Raw genomic sequence first — 19,959 nt, 5'->3', positions numbered from 1 at the left:
CGTAAGAAGCCACCATCTTTCCCAGGACTCTTGTGCATTGATGCACAGACACTGTCCCTGGTTTTAGGAGGTTCCTGACAAGTTCGGATAACTCCCTGGCTTTCTCCTCCGGAAGAAACACCTTTTTCTGAACCGTGTCCAGAATCATTCCCAGGAACAGCAGACGTGTCGTCGGGGTCAACTGAGATTTTGGAAAATTCAGAATCCACCCGTGTTGTTGCAGCACTAGTTGGGTTAGTGCTACTCTGTCCTCCAGCTGTTCTCTGGACCTTGCCCTTATCAGGAGATCGTCCAAGTAAGGGATAATTAATACGCCTCTTCTTCGCAGAAGAATCATCATTTCGGCCATTACCTTGGTAAAGACCCGAGGTGCCGTGGACAATCCAAACGGCAGCGTCTGAAACTGATAATGACAGTTTTGCACCACGAACCTGAGGTACCCTTGATGTGAAGGGCGAATTGGGACATGCAGGTAAGCATCCTTTATGTCCAGGGACACCATAAAGTCCCCTTCTTCCAGATTCGCTATCACTGCTCTGAGTGACTCCATCTTGAACTTGAATTTTTGTATGTACAGGTTCAAAGATTTCAGATTTAGAATAGGTCTTACCGAGCCGTCCGGCTTCGGTACCACAAATAGCGTGGAGTAATACCCCTTTCCCTGTTGTAGGAGGGGTACCTTGACTATCACCTGCTGAGAAAACAGCTTGTGAATGGCTTCCAATACCGTCGCCCTGTCTGAGGGAGACGTTGGCAAAGCAGACTTTAGGAACCGGCGAGGGGGAGACTTCTCGAATTCCAACCTGTAACCCTGAGATACTACCTGCAGAATCCAGGGGTCCACCTGTGAGCAAGCCCACTGTGCGCTGAAATTCTTGAGTCGACCCCCCACCGCTCCTGAGTCCGCTTGTAAGGCCCCAGCGTCATGCTGAGGGCTTTGCAGAACCCTGGGAGGGCTTCTGTTCCTGGGCAGGGGCTGCTTGCTGCCCTCTCTTACCCTTTCCTCTGCCCCGAGGCAGATATGACTGTCCTTTTGTCCGCTTGTTCTTATAGGACCGAAAGGACTGCGGCTGAAAAGACGGTGTCTTTTTCTGTTGGGAGGGGGTCTGAGGTAAAAAGGTGGATTTTCCGGCAGTTGCCGTGGCCACCAGATCCGATAGACCGACGCCAAATAATTCCTCTCCTTTATACGGCAATACTTCCATATGTCGTTTGGAATCCGCATCACCTGACCACTGTCGCGTCCATAAACTCCTTCTGGCAGATATGGACATCGCATTTACTCTCGATGCCAGAGTGCAAATATCTCTCTGCGCATCTCGCATATAAAGGAAAGCATCCTTTAATTGCTCTATAGTCAATAAAATACTGTCCCTATCCAGGGTATCAATATTTTCAGTCAGGGAATCCAACCAGACGAACCCAGCACTGCACATCCAGGCTGAGGCGATGGCTGGTCGCAGTATAACACCAGTATGTGTGTATATACTTTTTAGGGTAGTTTCCAGTCTCCTATCCGCTGGATCCCTGAGGGCGGCCGTATCAGGAGACGGTAACGCCACTTGTTTTGATAAGCGTGTGAGCGCCTTATCCACCCTAGGAGGTGTTTCCCAGCGCGCCCTAACCTCTGGCGGGAAAGGGTATAATGCTAATAACTTTTTTGAAATTAGCATTTTTCTATCTGGGTTAACCCACGCTTCATCACATACATCATTTAATTCCTCTGATTCAGGAAAAACTACAGGTAGTTTTTTCACCCCCCACATAATACCCCTTTTTGTGGTACTTGCAGTATCAGAGATATGCAAAGCCTCCTTCATTGCCGTGATCATATAACGTGTGGCCCTACTTGAAAATACGTTTGTTTCATCACCGTCGACACTCGATTCAGTGTCTGTGTCTGTCGACCGACTGAGGTAAAGGGCGCTTTACAGCCCCTGACGGTGTCTGAGACGCCTGGGCAGGTACAGTACTAACTGGTTTGCCGGCCGTCTCATGTCGTCAACTGATTTTTGTAATGTGCTGACATTATCACGTAATTCCATAAACAAAGCCATCCATTCCGGTGTCGACTCCCTGGGGGGTGACATCACCATTATCGGCAATTGCTCTGCCTCCACACCAACATCGTCCTCATACATGTCGACACACACGTACCGACACACAGCACACACACAGGGAATGCTCTTATCGAAGACAGGACCCCACTAGCCCTTTGGGGAGACAGAGGGAGAGTTTGCCAGCACACACCCAAGCGCTATAATATATATGGGAACAACCTTATATAAGTGTTGTTCCTTATAGCAGCTTAAATATATCCAATATATCGCCAAAAAATGCCCCCCTTCTCTGTTTTACCCTGTTTCTGTAGTGCAGTGCAGGGGAGAGTCCTGGGAGCCTTCCTCACAGCGGAGCTGAGCAGGAAAATGGCGCTGTGTGCTGAGGAGAATAAGCCCCGCCCCCTATTTCGGCGGGCTTTCCTCCCGTAGTTTTAGATAACTGGCATGGGTTAAATACATACATATAGCCTCAATGGCTATATGTGATGTATTCTTTTGCCATAAGGTATTAAAATATTGCTGCCCAGGGCGCCCCCAGCAGCGCCCTGCACCCTCCGTGACCGCTTGGTGTGAAGTGTGTGACAACAATGGCGCACAGCTGCAGTGCTGTGCGCTACCTTCATGAAGACTGAAGAGCCTTCTGCCGCCTGTTTCCGGACCTTCAATCTTCAGCATCTGTAAGGGGGGTCGGCGGCGCGGCTCCGGGACGAACCCCAGGGTGAGACCTGTGTTCCGACTCCCTCTGGAGCTAATGGTGTCCAGTAGCCTAAGAATCCAATCCATCCTGCACGCAGGTGAGTTGAAATTCTCTCCCCTAAGTCCCTCGATGCAGTGAGCCTGTTGCCAGCAGGACTCACTGAAAATAAAAAACCTAAAAAACTATTTCTAAGCAGCTCTTTAGGAGAGCCACCTAGATTGCACCCTGCTCGGACGGGCACAAAAACCTAACTGAGGCTTGGAGGAGGGTCATAGGGGGAGGAGCCAGTACACACCACCTAATCCTAAAGCTTTATTTTTGTGCCCTGTCTCCTGCGGAGCCGCTATTCCCCATGGTCCTGACGGAGTCCCCAGCATCCACTTAGGACGTTAGAGAAATGAAGGTTACCAACCGCAAACCTCAGATACTGCTGATGCGGCACTGCTAAAGGGATATGCAGGTAAGCATCCTGTATGTCCAGGGAGACCATATAATCCCTAGGTTCCAAGGCCAGGACAATACACGAAGAGTTTCCATACAAAACTTGCATACCTTCACAAATTTGTTCAACGCCTTGAGGTTGAGAATGGCCGGAAGGACCCATTCGGTATCGTGACTAGGAATAGCGGCGAATAGTACCCCTGCCCCTCTGATCAAGAGGCACCTGTACTACCACTCCTGTTTCCAGGAGGGTCTGTACCACCGAATGAAGAGTCCTTGCCTTTACTTGATCCGAAGAGACGTCTGTCAGGCAAAATCGATGAGGGCGTCGGTTTTTGAAGGCTATGGCGTAACCTCGAGTGACGACTTCCCAGAACCAGGCATCTGAAGTGGTCTTCAACCATTCCTGGGTATACCCTAGAAGCCGGCCCCCCACCCTGCGGTCCCCCAGGGGAAGGACCGCCCCGTCATGTGGCAGGTTTATCGGTCTTGGAAGCTGTCTGACAGGCAGCCCAGGCACGTTTGGGCTTTGGCTTGCCAGATTTGGAAGTGCGACCCTGTTTGGTGTACGCCTGACCTTTTCCTTTTCCTGAAGGACGAAAGGAAGTACTTTTAGCCTTCGGTACACAAGGAGCAGTACTTGGTAGGCAGGCTGTTTTAGCAGATGCCAAATCAGCCACTATCTTATTTAAGTCCTCTTCAAAAAGGATATTTCCCCTAAAAGGGAGTACCTCCAGGGTTTTTCTAGAGTCCAGATTCACAGACCAGGACCGCAGCCATAAGATCCGGCGAGCTATAACGGACGTAGTCGAAGCCTTGGCTGCCAGAACACTGGCATCAGAAGCCGCCTCCTTAACATAGTGAGAAGCCGTGACAATATACGCATTGTCTAGCATGGTCAGAAGAGATTTCAGCTTCCAACTACTGGGCCCACGCTTCAATAGCTTCTGTAGCCCATGTCGCTGCAATAGTGGGCCTATGCACAGCACCCGCAACGGTATAAATCGCTTTTAGACAACCCTCTACACGCTTATCCGTAGGCTCTTTTAGAGACGTAACGGTAGTGACAGGTAGAGCTGAGGAGACCACCATCCTTGCCACATGTGAATCCACTGGCGGAGGTGTCTCCCAATTTTTAGACAGCTCTGGCGCGAGCGGATAGCGAGCAAGCAGTATCTTGTGAGGCGAGAACCTTTTTCCCGGATTTTTCCAGGATTCCCGACGTATATCAACCAGATGATCAGAGTGGGGTAAAACTAGTTTAACCACCTTCTGACGCTTAAACCTATCCGGTTTCTTAGGAGGAACGGACGGTTCATCTGTAATCTGAAGAATTGACCGTATAGCCTCCAATAAATCAGGAACATCCACTTGTGAAACTCCCTCCCCATCAGATAACTCAGGATTGGAATCTGTGGGATCAGTATAAACGCCATCCTCATCAGACGAGGTGTCAGGGACAGCAGTGGATTGTGAGGAAGTAATGGCCCGCTTAGAGGACCCTTTGGTCTTAGGCGGGCGAGGGTTAGACTTCTTAGTAGTCAGGGAAAGGTTCAATTGCTGTAACTGATTGGACAATTGATCTGCCCACGGCGGATTAACCGCGGGGACCATGAACGGTTGCACCGGCACAGGAGGTCCCATAGGGGGCGTTAGTTTAGTAACTAGCGTAGTCAGTAGCGTGGAGAAGGTAGCCCACGGTGGGTCATTCTGAACCCCAGTTGCTACAGTCCCACTGGGGGGCAAGGAACCCCCAGAACCAAAACCCTCAGCTGCTACGTTTTCCTCAAATGTATCTGCAACTTCATCACCACTCCCAGTGGGATCAGCCCCAGAACCGTTACCCTTTTTAGCGGACATGATATAAATCGCAATGTAGGGTAACACAGTACAATATCAGCAGCACAATACCTGACCCAAACCCCTTCGCAGTGTAGTCAGCACAAACAGGAAATTAGGAGAAATACGGTGACTAAAATCACAAAGAAAAATACACAGAGTATATATTGTGAATATCCTATATTAATGATAAACCTGACGCACCTAGCCCCCCTCAGGTTATAGAATATAGGGATAGCAAGCTGAGTGAGAAACACGAAATGGAGGTCACACAGCAGGCAAATGCACACACATAGTCACAGTTGTACAATGCAGAAGTTATGACAGGCAATAATACTGCACTGGACTAGCCATTCAATATAGCTATATATAAGATAGATATAACAATACACAGTAAAGACTGGATGTATATCACAGGGTACTTGTACTAAATAGCCCTGACTAAATGCGCTCTCTCTTAACTAGCACTGTCAACAGACATGTAGAATACTTAAGTGTCCTGTAAGATGCACAGCGCTGACATGCAGGCGGCTTTACAGAGGAGGATTTGCCCAAACAGTCCCAGGAACAGTGTAGCTGAGTGTAATGGCGCCCAAACACTGCTGGGAGTGAGGGAGAGAGATATGCAGCTCAAGGGCAGGAACATTTACTCTAAATAGCGCCCTGGGGCTGGGGGAGGGGCTACAGGTCTAAGCCTTTTCCCCTGCTGGAGTTAACCATCGGTCCTGTGGGCTGCATGAAAAACGGTTTATAAGAGAAACCGACCTGTGCCCTTGCCCTGGTTGCCTAGTGAGGTCCCTGTACTATCACAGTGTCACAGCCAGCGCGTGCGGCCCACCTCCCATCGGCCGCGCCGGATCGCGATAAAGCACGGATCCCGCGAGTGGGACCCACTTACCACCTCCCGAAGTGCGGCCACGCGATCCCGGAGAGCCCCAGCCGTGTGTGTCTGACCAGAAGGAAACCGGAGCCTCCTGCTGTATGTACCCGGCAACCAGGGCGCGGGAGTGTACAGCGCCGCTGCGGGAGAGACGGAGCTGCAGCAGAGAATGTCTTCTGACATGTAACCGCCGCTGCAGCCCTTGTAGACTTCACTTTTTCTTCAAAAAAAGCTCTTCTTAGGCTGCCTGGAGCAGCCCCCTGTTAACATGCCTGCTACTGCAAGCACCAACTACAAAACTGAGCTCCTGTGCAGGGAGGCGGGGTTATAGAGGAGGCGGCGCTATGCATTCTGGAACAGTCAAAGATTTGGAGCCTGTTGGTGCATCGGATCAAGATCCTACTCTACACCCCGATGTCTATCCTTGTGGAGCCCAGTGTACCCCGCAGCAGAAATAGTACTTAGTGTACATGCAATAAGGGGAAATGCTGTTGTTTGTGCGGTTTACTCTAGAAAGTAAAACATGGGCAGTCATGCAGAATTAATGTATATACACTGTAAATTAGGGCATCTGCTAATTACTCAAAAAAGGTAGCTATTGTGTAACCACGTTCCATACGTTGTAGAACTGCGGGTGTGAGCGTACACAGCTTGACCGCCGCATAGCGCTGCCGCAATGCACAGCGTTTCAAGAGGACACATCTGTAAAAACAATATTGCTTGTATGAGATTCTAATCTACATGTAATTGGGCTGAAAGTGATGGGAAGTGCTGCAAAAATGCTTGAGAATCACGAATAGTAAAACAGAGAAGATAAAGTACTTACCAAGGGATGAAAGCAGCAACATTTCCCTTAACCAGTAAGGTGTTAATGCTGGTAGATGTTCCAGCCTTAGCATCAAATAATTCAACAGATAGTTTGTTGTCAAGCAGCACACCTAAATTAAAGATGATTAAAATAATAAAAAAAAAAAAAATCACTGGACATAGATATTGAACATTTATGTTGTTGCTCAATAAAAAATAAAATAAAAACACACCAGTACCAGATTCATTAAGAATAGAAAAGATGTGGGTGAAAATGGTGACTGTTCATGGATTGTGAACAAAAAACATTTTTTTTTTCATTTGTATATCATTCATTATTCCATAATAATTGAAGCAACAGACAATTAAATCACATCATCCAAATGAGTAAGAAAGATATTAACTGTTGATTTCTTTCTATAAATACTCCACGTTAACCAGTCACAAATGTCAGCTGTGCAGAAAAAAAAAGGCGATTTATGGTAGACTTACCACAGTTAAATCTCTTTCTGAGAGGTACACTGGATTCCACAGGGAATACATTGTAGTGTAGAGTTGGATCTTGACCCAGAGGCACCAAAAGGCTAAAGCTTTGACTGTTCCCAGGATGCATTGCATGGCCTACTCTATAACCCGGAATCCGGACACTGGAGCTCAGTTTCGTAAAACCAGTTCAATGCAGTAGCAGGTAAAAGAGAAGGCAGATGTTAGTCATATAGAACCACAATCTCACGTCAGGAGAAGGGACCAGCGGCTAATGCCATACAAACCCAAAGAAGTGCGTCAGTGTGGGCGCCCTGTGGAACCCAGTGGACCTCGCAGAAAGAGATTTCACTATGGTAAGTCTACCATAAATCTCCTTTTCTGCAGCGGGGTACACTGTGTTCCACAGGGAATACATTGGGGATGTCCTAAAGCAGTTCCTCATGGGAGGGGACGCACCGTAGCGGGCAAAAGAACCCGGCGTCCAAAGCAAGAATCCTGGGAGGTGGAAGTATCAAAGGCATAAAACCTAATGAACGTGTTCACTGAGGACCAAGAAGAGCCAACAGGCCGAGTAAAATGGGCCTTAATAGCAGCAGGAACTGGGAGCCCAGCCTGCGCATAAGCTTGTGCAATCACCATTCTATCCATCTGGCCAAATAGTACAAAAAGGGCTGACCTCCTGATAGACGCAGTCCTCTCCATATATATACACGAAGAGCCCTTACCACATCCAAAGACCGTCCTTTGGAGGATAAATCCGAAAAGATGAAGGCCAAAACCACAATCTCTTAGTTAAGGTGAAAAGATGACACCACTTTAGGCATATAATCTGGGCGAGTTCTAAGAACTGCCCGGTCACGATGAAATATCAGAAAGGGTGGACGGCAAGACAAGGCGCCTAAGTCCGATACCCTTCTAGTAGAGGCAATAGCAAGTAAAAATAGGACCTTGGATGTGAGCCATTTAAAGTCCACTGTTTCAAGAGGTTCAAACGGAGACTCTTGCAGGGCATTCAGGACAACAGACAAATCCCATGGAGCCACAGGAGGGACATAGGGAGGCTAAATCCGCAGTACGCCCTGAGTGACTGTAATTTTTCTCTGAAACCACACTGACAAGGCAGATATGTGAACCTTGAGGGAGGCCAGACGAAGTTCTAAATACAGGCCTTGTTGCAAAAAGCCAGAAGTCTGGAAGTATTAAACTTGTAAGCATCGTAATTCTTAGCAGCACACCAGGTGAAGCAAGAATTCCAGACCCTATAATAAATCCGTGCAGAAGCCGGTTTGCGGGCCGTTAGCATAGTTTGGATAACCTCGGAAATTCTTTGGTACTCAGGAGTGAATCTTCAAGAGCCACGTTGTCAAAGACAGTCTGGCCAGGTCTGGGTAGACACAAGGGCCATGAACGAGAAGATCTGGGCGTTGAGGAAGTAGAAGAGGACGCTCTATCAATAGACCCTGCAGGACTGAGAACCAATGCCGCCTGGGCCATGCTGGAAGTAGGAATCCTATTTCTTGCTTGAACTTCCGTAGTACCCTGGGCAGGAGGGAAGACGTAGGGCAGCCGAAAGTTTCATGGAATTGCCAGTGTGTCCACGAACGCTGCTTGAGGATCCCATGTCCTCGATCCGAAGACCGTAACTTTGTGATTGTGTCGAGGCGCCATCAGGTCTACATCTTGTAGGCCCAACTTGTCCACTAGAAGTTGAAAGACTTCCTGATAAAGACTCCACTCTACGGCGTGTACGTCCTGGCGATTGAAGAAATCCGCTTCCAAGGTGAGGACTCCCAGAATGAACACTGCCGATATTGCTGGCAGATGGCGTTCCGCCCATTGAAGGATTTTTGATACTTCCATAATTGCCATGCAGCTTCGAGTGCCGCCTTGATGATTTATGTAAGCCACTGTGGTGGCATTGTCTGATTGTACTTGAACAGGCCTGTTCTGTATCAGAGGCAGGGCAAGAGTCAAAGCATTGAGCACTGCCTGCAATTCAAGAATGTTTATCGGGAGGAGAGATTCCTCCTTGGTCCACCGACCCTGGAGAGTGTTGCTCCAACGCCGCGCCCCAAACACTTAGACTGGCGTCCGTAGTCAGTAGGACCCAGTTGGGGATCCAGAAAGGACGGCCCCTGCTGAACTGTTGGTCCTGTAGCCACCAGCTCAGTGACAAACGAACCTCCGAAGTCAAGGAGATCATTTGAGACCTGATCCGATGAGTCAGGTCGTCTCACTTGGGAAGGATTAACCGCTGCAGGGGGCGGAATGAAATTGAGCGGACTCTACCATGTCGAAAGCCGACACCATAAGGCCTAGAACTTGCATCGCCGAGTGTACAGTCACTCTTGGGCGAGAAAGGAAGTATCTGATCCTGTCCTGAAGTTTCAGGACTTTCTCTGGAGACAGAAACAGTCTTTGGCTGTGTGTGTCCAGCAGTGTCCCCGAGTGCACAATGCTCCGAGAAGGGACAAGCGAGGACTTTTTCCAGTTTTTCCCGTGGGCTTGTAGGAATTGGCCCGTCAGTTCCTGATGACTGAGTAGAACATCTTGGGAGTTCGTCAGGATCAGCAAGTCATCCAGATACAGCAGGATCCTGATTCCCTGACAGCGGAGGAGGGTCGTCACCACGTCCATGACCTTGGTGAAGATCCGCGGGGCCATGGCCAGTCCAAATAGCAGAGCCTGGAATTGATAATGTAGGTTGCCAAAAGCAAACCGCAGATATTGCTGAAGTGACATGGCAATAGGTATATGCAGGTAAGCATCCTGTATGTCCAGGGATAACATATAGTCTTCGGGTTCTATGGCCAGTACAATAGAGCGCAGAGTTTCCATACGGAATTTAGACACTCACAGAAATTTGTTCAATGATTTGAGGTGGAGTATAGGCCGGAAGGACCCATTGGGTTTTGGGACTAAAAACAGGGTCGAATAGTATTCCCTGCCAATCTGGGACAGAGGTACCGGCACTACCACTCCTGTGTCTAGGAGGGATTGCACAACCAAGTGTAGAGCTTGCGCTTTCAACGGATTCGAAGGAATAACAGTCATGCAGAACTGGCGAGGGGGACGTCTCTTGAAAGAGACAGTGTACCCGTGAGAGACAACTTCAAGCACCCAGGTGTCTGAAGTGGTCCTTAATCAGACATGGGCGAATTGCAGAAGCCGGCCGCCCACCCTGGGATCCCCCAGGGGGAGGCCCAACCCGTCATGCCGCAGGCTTGTCTTGTTTGGAAGTAGGCTGACGGGCAGCCAAGCATTGTTTAGGTTTGGGTTTATTGGTTTTGGAAGCACGAGCCTGTCTCGGGTACGCCTGACCCTTTGCTTTCCCTGGAGGTCAAAAGGAATTAAAAATGTGGTACTCTTTGCCTTCGGTGCAGAAGGATTAGTACTTGGGAGAAACGCAGTCTTGGCAGTCGCCAAGTCAGTGACAATCTTATTCAGATCTTCTTATTCAGATCTTCCCCAAATACAATGTCTCCCTTAAAAGGGACCTCAACCACAGACTATATATATATATATATATATATATATATATATATATATATATATATAACAATGCACAGTAGATACTGTATGCATATCTCAGAATACTTGTACTAAATATTCAGTTCTTTAATAACACTTGTTCTTAAATAACACTGTCTAAGATGACATGTTGAATACTTAAGTAACCGTAAATGCACAGCGCTGATGAGGCAGGCGGATTTACAGAGGAGACATTGCCCTGCAGTCCCGGAGATCAGTCGCCCAAATCTCTGTCAGGGAGTGAGGAAAAGTGAGAAGCAGCTCAAGGGCGGGTACACCAGCAGAGACTACAGGTCAAGCACCTTATCCCCTATGCTGATCCTCACCAACGGGTACTGTGGAGCCTTGTTAAAAGTTTTTTTGTGAAAACCGACCTGTACTCCCTGCGCTGGTGGATATAGTGGGGTCCCTGTACAGCCATAGTGTCCACACCAGCGTCGCAGTCCGTCTCCTAAGACCGCAACCGAAGCGCGATTTCAGCGGGTCCCACCTTGGGGACCCTCTTACCTCCTCCCAAATAAGCAGCCACGCAATCCTGTAAGAGAGCCAGGGGTGTGTGCCTGGAAACCGGAGCGCCTTCGCCGTAAGTACCCGGGAACTCGGCCAGCGGGAGTATGCGGCACTGCTGGGGAGGTGTTGGAGCCGCAGCATAGTATGTCTCTAGGACATAAAAGTGCTGCAGGCTTTGAAGAATCTTAACTAAAGCTCTTTTCAGGGTTGCCTAGCGCAGCCCCCCCTGTTAAGTGACCTGCTCTGCAGGCACCAACTTACAAACTAAGCTCATAGAGGTGGCCATACAATGTATCCTGGGAACAGTTAAAGCATTAGCCTGTTGGTGACTCTGGATCAAGATCCAACTCTACACCCAGATGTATTCTTTGTGGAACACAGTGTACCCCGCTGCAGAAACACTGTTCACACTTCATTGTTACACGTCTTAGGGTAAAAAAGAACATTAAAATAGGTACTGATCACTGTTATCTCGCATCTCCAGAATAAATCTTCAGCTGTCATTCCATTCCTCGCAAGTGGTATTACTTTTCACAGGGTGTTTCTCTCAAACGTCTCCTCTTTCTGTACCGTAGCCAAAAAAGATTCAGGTTCTTACCTGTTAAATCCTTTACTTTGAGATCCATAGGGGACACAGGCTGAACTATGGGTATAGGCTGTGCAGGAGAACTGGGCACCAAAAATTTAATCTGAAAAACGCATCAGCCAAGAGTCCTTCTCCCCTAAACTCCACCCCCAGCCACAGGTCACAAGTCTAGTGAACATGCCCAAGGCAGGAGCAAAAAGGAGGAGGAGGAGGAGAAGAAAAAATGGTACACATTCTGGTCCAATACACACAGAAGAGGTGGACAGGGGAAGCAGAGAAAAATAGAACCTGCAAGCCAAGTGCGTCAGGTTGGGCGGCCTGTGTCGCCTATGGAGCTCAAAGAAAATCTCCTTTTCTCCATCAACCCATAAGGGACACAGGCTGAACTATAGGACAACCCTAAGCTAATCCCCTAAGGCAGGGGACGCTTCAGAGACGCAGTGAGAACCTTTCACCCAAAGGTCGAATCAGCAGAAGCAAAGGTATCAAAGTAATAGAATCGAAGAAACATAGGGCTGAAGACCAGCATTACACAGCTGCTCCACCAAGGCGCCAGACCGAGCTGCCCAAAAAGTTCCCACAGACAGAGCGGAATGAGCGGTCACAACAGACGGGACAGGAAGGTCCAGCACTGAGAAAGTGTGGTGGATGTTGAAATCGAGCTACCAAACCAGTTTGCTTAGTACTCGCCCAGCCCCGTTTGTTAAAGTCATAAAGGACAAAAAGGGACTCAGACTTACAAAAGTCACTTGCCCTGTCAATACACATCTCAAAGGCTCGCACCACATCCAAGGAGGCCTCCACCGACAAAGCATCAGCTGTCACAAAAGCATAAACCACAATCTACTGAACGGACTGCAGACAGACCCTGACACGCGAATGTTTGCATCAGTGATGAGGGGCACCCAAACCTGAATCCAAAAGAGGTGGCCCTAGTCTAAGTGAAGCTTCTAGACCCACCACAAAAGGGAGCACCGGACATCCCAAGATAGGACGATCATCTAATGGGAATTCTTCCACCTGGTCCAAAAACTCCATCTGAATGCGTCGGGAGTGAAACTGGGCATAATTCACCATGTCGAAGACAGAAGGGCTCAGGATCCGCGCGAAGAAGTATATAGCTACTCGACGGTGATGTATCTGTCTGCATGGAGGAAGACCTGCTGAAGCTTGGAGCCCAGCAAGGGCCCCAGATGGAGAATCTCCTGAGACGGAGTCAAGGAGGATTTCTGCCAAATGATGATACACCCATGGTGAGATAAAGATGGTCCCGGAAATCTGGAGACTGGGCCAGAATAAGTAGGGCATCCAGTCAAGGTAAAATACTATCCCACCCCCCCTCCCCTGCAAGTGAGCTACCATGACCTTCTTGAAAAAAGGAGGAGGTGTGGAAAGACCAAAAGACAATAACAGAAATTGACCCGGACCACAAACTGGAGGAAGCGCTGGAATCATGTAAATAGGTATACTGAATGTCCAAGGAGGCCAAGTAGTCCCCCAGTTCCAGTATCAGAATGATAGAACACAGATGCTCCATGCAGAGCTTGGGGAGCTGCAAGTACCTGTTGAGTGAAGTAAAGATAAGCATTGGCATAAAGGAACAGTTTGGCTTCTAAACTAAGAAGAGGTTGACAGAGGACTGTGTCACTCTGAGTCAGGGGGACAAGAACAATTATCATGGAGACGAGAAGGGAATGAATGGACGCCTGCAGAGCTTTTGCTTTTCCTGGATCCCATCCATGGAAGAAAAAAAACTGGCCTGTAGGACGTCCTCTGATGGTTTGAGTATAAGCCTGGGAGACCAGTGTACCCAGGAATCCGCCATTGTTGCCATCCAGATCTCAAAGAATAGCAGAAGCCAGTATCACACTTTGGGGATCCCCAGGTGGAGACCTGTCCCATCCTGCGGCAGGCTTGTCAGCTGACTTGGTAGCTGGGCATCTGGCTGCTAACTTAGGGGCTTAGAGCCCTTGTAGGAAGAACCCTAGAACCTAGATAACGGATTTGCCCTTGGCTTTGCATTGCAGATGAAAATTAGATGTTCACGTATTAGGGGCAGCAGCAGAAGGAAGAAAGGCCATCTTGGACGCCGCCAATGTGGCCACAATCTTATGCATTTCCGGACCAAAGAGAATGTCTCTCGAATAAGCCTCAAGGACTTTCTTAGGGTCCAAGGCAGCAAATAAGAAAGAAAGGCAAAGGGATCTTCTAGCCAACATGGCAGCAGCTGACACCTTGGAGGTTAGGATACTAGTGTCAATTGCAGACTCACTGACTCTTTCGGATTTCAGTACCATCTGTATGCGGATGATACTCTAATCTACCTATCCTCCCCTGATTTGTCACCATCTATATTGGCCCGTGTCACTGAATGCCTTTCTGCCATTTCATCTTGGATGACATCTCGTCACCTCAAACTTAATATTTCCAAAACAGAATTAATTATATTTCCACCATCCAATAGTAGTTACCAACCTGATATCGCTATCACTGTTGATAACGCAGCAATCATCCCTACCCCACAAGCTCGCTGCCTAGGTGTCATTCTGGACTCTGAACTGTCCATGTTCCCCACATTCAATCTGTCTCAAGACCATGTTACATTCATCTAAAAAACATATCCAAAATACAACCATACCTTACACAAGACACAGCAAAAACTCTAATCCATGCTCTAATTATCTCCCACATTGATTTTTGTAATAGTCTCCTGACCGGTCTTCCCAAACATAGGCTCTCACCACTACAATCCATTTTGAATGCAGCTACGAGGCTAATCTTCTTCGCTAGACGTTCATCGTCTGCAGATCCGCTCTGTCATTCCCTCCATTGGTTACCGGTATTCTACCGTATTAAATATAAAAAACTTTTACTTACATACAAGGCCATTACCCAAACTGCACCAACATACATCTCTTCACTCATCTCAAAATATCTACCTACCCGACCTCTCCACAAGATCTGCGTCTCTCATCCACACGCATTACTTGTTCACACTCAAAATTACAGGACTTTATCCGGGCTTCACCCACTCTGTGGAATGCCCTCGCACGCACAATAAGACTCACCTCTAGTCTCCAAACCTTTAAACGTTCCCTGAAAACTCACCTCTTCAGACAAGTCTATCAAATTCCAGACCCACCCATATAACCTTCAGTGCTTCCCTATCTAATTACATCCTCTCTGTACAGTACACATAAAAACACATATCTTGTCTTTCTTCACTCTCACACCCTCCTGACACTTGGCCAACACTGCTGGGTGATCATATCACACAACCCATTAAGAACCTAGCAATCTGGTGGACCATTATGCAATATGTAGCATCAATCCTTGTGTACCGATGCCTATTTCCCACGACCTCCTCTAAAGAAAGTGGAAGGGGGTTTGGACTTTTTAACTTTCGCGGTCCGAAAGGACTGCATTGTAGATGTAGGATAAGATTTCCTAGTCGGCCGTGCTGCAGAGGGAAAGTTGACTTACCCGCAGTGACCGAGGAGATCCACGCATCTATGGCTTCCCCAAACAGAGCCTGACCTGTGAAGGGTAGGTTCTAAACAGTTTATTGGATTCAGCATCCACATACCATAGGTGCAGCCAGAATCCCCTGCATGCCGAGACAGCCATGGAAGAAGCTCTCGTATTAAGATGTCCAAGGTCCTTCATGGCTTCCACAATGAAACCTGCAGAATCCTGTATGTGACAAAAACAATTCATTGTCACTTCAATCCATAGAATCTAATTCCTCTAGTAAAGTGCCTGACCACTTTACTATGGCCTTAGAAATCCATGCACAAGCAATAGTGGGTCGTAAAGCTACGCCATTAGCTGTGTATAATGATTTGAGTGTAGTCTCAATCTTGCGGTCAGCCGTCTCTTTGAAAGCGGTGGACCCAGGGACAGGTAAAACCACCTTCTTAGACAACCTAGATACAGAACTGTCTACTACAGGAGGGGATTTCCCACTTTTTCCTGTCCTCCTCAGGGAAAGGAAAAGCAATGAGAACGCTTTCTGGGATCTGGAACTTTTTCTCTGGGTTTTCCCAGGTTTTTTCAAATAGTGCGTTTAATTCCTTAGACGCAGGGAATGTAAGGGAGGTCTTCTTATTGTCTGTAAAATAAGCCTCCTCTACCTGCTCTGGTACCTTATTAGTAATATGTAAAATGTCCCTAATAAACTCAATCATGAGTTGCACCCCCTTAGCAAGGAATGCCCCCCCCCCCATCACCTGAATCAGAGTCGGTGTCCGTGTCAGCTTGCATTATCTGAGCAAGAGCAGGCTTTTTAGGGTATATACCAGGGGCTTTTGATGGAGCAGTGGAAGCTGAATACGACAAAACCTCTACAGAATGTCCTAAAACCTGTGTTTCAGTCTCATTATGAGCTATCCTGGATGAAATCTGGGACATCGTTCATAGAAGCTACCCATAGGGGTTCGGATTCAGAAGCCTGGAACAGCATATTACATTCCTGAGTACATGGAATAGACTCTTCAGGAGAAGATACACAATCTGCAGCACAAGACACAGAGTCCCTGGACATGGTAATGTGTGATACTGTATATTAACACACACACAGGAAAATGCAGACACAGTTTCCCCACAGAGTACTTCAGAGAGAGAGGGAGTATAAGGAGCCAGCCACACAGCGCCCCAATAGGCAGTTATTATGTTAAATGCCTGGCGCTGACTGAATAACCTCAATAGATTACACAGTGAAATATAACATTCTCCCCCCCTTGTCTAATACACCCTGGTACCGCAGAGGATATCTGGAGTGAAGAGGAGGGCAGCGCTCCCTGTCAGCGTTTCTGTAGTGTGAACTGCAGGGAGAAAATGGCACTGGTGAGTGCTGGATCCGCTCTGAGGAAGAAGCCCCGCCCCCTGTAATGGCGCGTCTTTCTGCTGCTGAGATTATACTGGCCTGAGGTAAATGTGGTTGCTAACAGCGGGATTAGCCCGTTAGCTTCTGTATACCAGTGTAGGGTCTGTGCGTTGGCTCAGGGCGCCCCTCACAGCGCCACACATTGTACCGCTGAGCCCTCTGGAGCGCAGCTTCACAGGGCTGCGTTTCAACCATTATGCCCCCATTCATACCAACCACTCCATCTTCTGGCTCTGTTAGGGGGTGGCGGCCGTGCCGCGGGAGTGAGCGGTCGCTTCGTGGGCTTGCGATCATCACCCTCAGGGGGCTCAGTGTCCTGTCAGCGGAGATAGGAGCCATTAACCTCTAGGGTTGGATCCTACCCCCCCCCCCCCCCCCCCCACCCACAGCAGCCTCCCTGTACCTAACTCTTTTAAAAAACAATAAAACTTGAAAAACTCCTAGGAGCTCTCCTAGCTGTGACCGGCTCCACCGGGCACATTTTCTAAACTGGGTCTGGTAGGAGGGGCATAGAGAGGAGCCAGCCCACACTATTAAACTCTTGAAGGGACCCGTCTATACCCCATGGTACTAATGTGGACCCCAGCATCCACTAGGACGTTAAAGTTATTTCTCTAAGGTAGGATTTCAAATTCCTAACTGTTTGATCCTGGTGGTGAATGTGATCGTAGACCGAGGGAGGTGACTCCCACTTTGTTCTATCCATGGCCAGGAGTGGATAAAATGAAGCAATGCATGTAGAGACTTTAACGCGCCTGTTAGGAACAGCCCAAGCTTCCGCCAACAGATCCTCAAGCTGCACAAATGTAGTAAATTCTGTGGAAACCTTTTTGGTACGCTTACATATTAGGAACTTTAGCCTTAGAGGCCTGCTCCTCGTCCTTAATTAAAAGGACCAATTTGACTGCTTTAATCAGGGCCAAAACATCCACCTGAGAGAGGGAATCCCTTGGATCAGAGGAGGTCTCACCATCGTTCTCATGGTCTGAGGAAATGTCAGTGCTCGAACCCAACACAAATCAAGGCTTACAGCTTTGCATCCTGGAGGGTCTGCGCTGGGAAGGGCGTTCTTTATCCAGCATCTGCTGGAAAGATGCTGGCACATCAGCCAAACTCTGTACAGACTGTAAAAAAGGAGCACATCTACTGTGGCTCTACCACAACTGGCTGAAGATCAGATGGGCGAATTGTGGTAAGCTGGAACCCTGCAGCAAGACTAAGAGGGGGACCGGGCGCAGGGGTTGCAAGCCTATAAACCAAATGAAACATTACCTATGAGAAAGAATGCCCAAGCTGGTTCTTAAGAGGCTGGATAACGGACACAGAGACCGTCCTGGTCCAGATCTCGAGGATAGTGGAACACGACCTGCAGGTAGGCAAAACAGGAGAACCACCCTTACCGGGTGCTTGGCTTTTGGAGGACATGTTACAGAAATCCAAGGCTGACCCAACACAACAAGGTTATATAACAGAGTTGTGCAATAAAGGGACTGTGCAAAGAAGAACACCTTCTGCTTCAAGGAGTACTTAAATATATTAAAACAAACAATCAAGAGAGACCAAAAGAGATAGGGGAAAAGAGAAGAGACAAATAAGGACTCCTATACAATTTAAAGGCACACCAGTACAATCAAGGCAGAAAACACAACGGACCAGATGTAATGAAGTCCGAGTTGGCCGGAGGTGCGGGTTCACTGACAAATTCAGACAAATCGGCCCAATAATAGACAGTAAGTGCTCAAAAGTCCAACCCCTATTGGAAGGGAGGAGCAGAGTGCCTAACCTGACTACTGTGAGGTTAAACAGTAAGACGAGGCCCATGCTAACTCTCCAGAGGCTGTCTGTAGCAGGCACTGAAGATAATGACCACCCAGCGTCTCTCTAACGGAGGGGTGAGTAAGGAGGAACTACACTAAGGCAGGATGCCTTCTTGAGGAAAAGTGCCAAAGGATCAGGGGATGAGCTAACGGGAAGAGCATACCTTACCTTTCTGACAGACAACCCTATATGTAAATGGCCGCCTCCGCACAAGAGCTTTGGTGCCTGTTTTCCTGGTGGTCTGATGGGGGTGCGAGTGACCCGTACACCCTCCTTTTGCCACCACCGGTAGTCTCCTGCACCAGCAGTAATAGCCGCCACAACGCAGCTCCTTTAACATCCGGCTGCAGCCGTTGAATCCCCAGTGTGCCTCCTGTGGGATCTGGTCGAAAATGTGGACCCATAATGCTGTGGCCGCCAGCACTGGGGTGATGATACTTCAGTGTAGGTGTCCTTAAAGTTCTGTTAAAACTAAAAAAAAAAAAAAAAAAAAAAAAAAAAAAGGAGGACACGTGAAACAGACTCTTGTTGAACTGAGGCTGTGTAAAAGAACCCTGGGCTGCTGGGATTGTAAGTTTAATAGTTTGGTGCTAGCCCTCCGGCACAGCCTATACCGATAGTTCAGACTGTCCCCCCTGTGGATTGATGGAGAAATATACATGTTCCAATCCCCTCTAGGAAATTCTCACTGCATTTACTTATTTTCTATGAAGAATTGCCCTACACAGAGAGGCAGTGTAGCCTCCTTACATAAAATCATACTGTACACATTTGCTGCCTTAGTGTAATCCTTGACTCTGTACTGTACTTTGCTCGCGACATTCAATCTGTCTCAAAATCATGTTATTTACATCTAAAAAAGATATCCAAAATATGACCATATCTTACAGAACACACTGCAAAAACTCTGATCCATGTTCTCATTATCACCTGCAATGATTATTGTAATAGTCTCCTTACTGGTCATCCCAAATAAAGACTCTGACTACTGTAATACATTTTGAATGTAGCTGTGAGGCTGATGTTCCTCGCTCAACGTTCATCGTCTACTGATCCGTTCCATTACCTCCATTGGTTACCTGTATTTTACTGTATTCACTATGAAATACTTTTAATTAGACATAAGGCTATTTACCAAACTACACCAACATACTGTATATCTCTTTGCTGATCTCAAAATATCTTCCAACCAGGACAATCGACTCTACACAAAATCTGCATCTCTCATCAAATACATAACTTGCTCATATTCACAATTACAGGACTTCTTTATAGCTGCACTCTCCCACAAACAATAAGCCTTTCCTCTAGCCTCCATTCCTTCACGCGTTCCCTGAAAAGTCATCTATTCAGACAAGCTCATCAAATTCCAGAACCACCCACATAACCGCCGTAAGCTTTCTTGTTCATTATATCCCC

General features: G+C 47.9%; 1 protein-coding gene across 4 annotated transcripts in view; it reads right to left on the bottom strand.

The window, feature by feature from the left end:
- RNF17 (ring finger protein 17) overlaps positions 1-19,959 on the bottom strand; it is a 1,464,292-nt gene that overhangs the window by 464,704 nt on the left and 979,629 nt on the right. For all 4 annotated transcript variants that reach the window (XM_063951617.1, XM_063951615.1, XM_063951616.1 and 1 more), the window contains one exon: positions 6,744-6,855. In XM_063951617.1, the coding sequence (XP_063807687.1) occupies positions 6,744-6,855 (112 nt within the window). The remainder of the gene's footprint in view (positions 1-6,743; positions 6,856-19,959) is intronic.

Source organism: Pseudophryne corroboree, chromosome 2, assembly GCF_028390025.1.
Source record: "Pseudophryne corroboree isolate aPseCor3 chromosome 2, aPseCor3.hap2, whole genome shotgun sequence".
Lineage (NCBI taxonomy): Eukaryota > Metazoa > Chordata > Amphibia > Anura > Myobatrachidae > Pseudophryne > Pseudophryne corroboree.
This window is presented reverse-complemented; position numbering and strand designations above follow the sequence as displayed.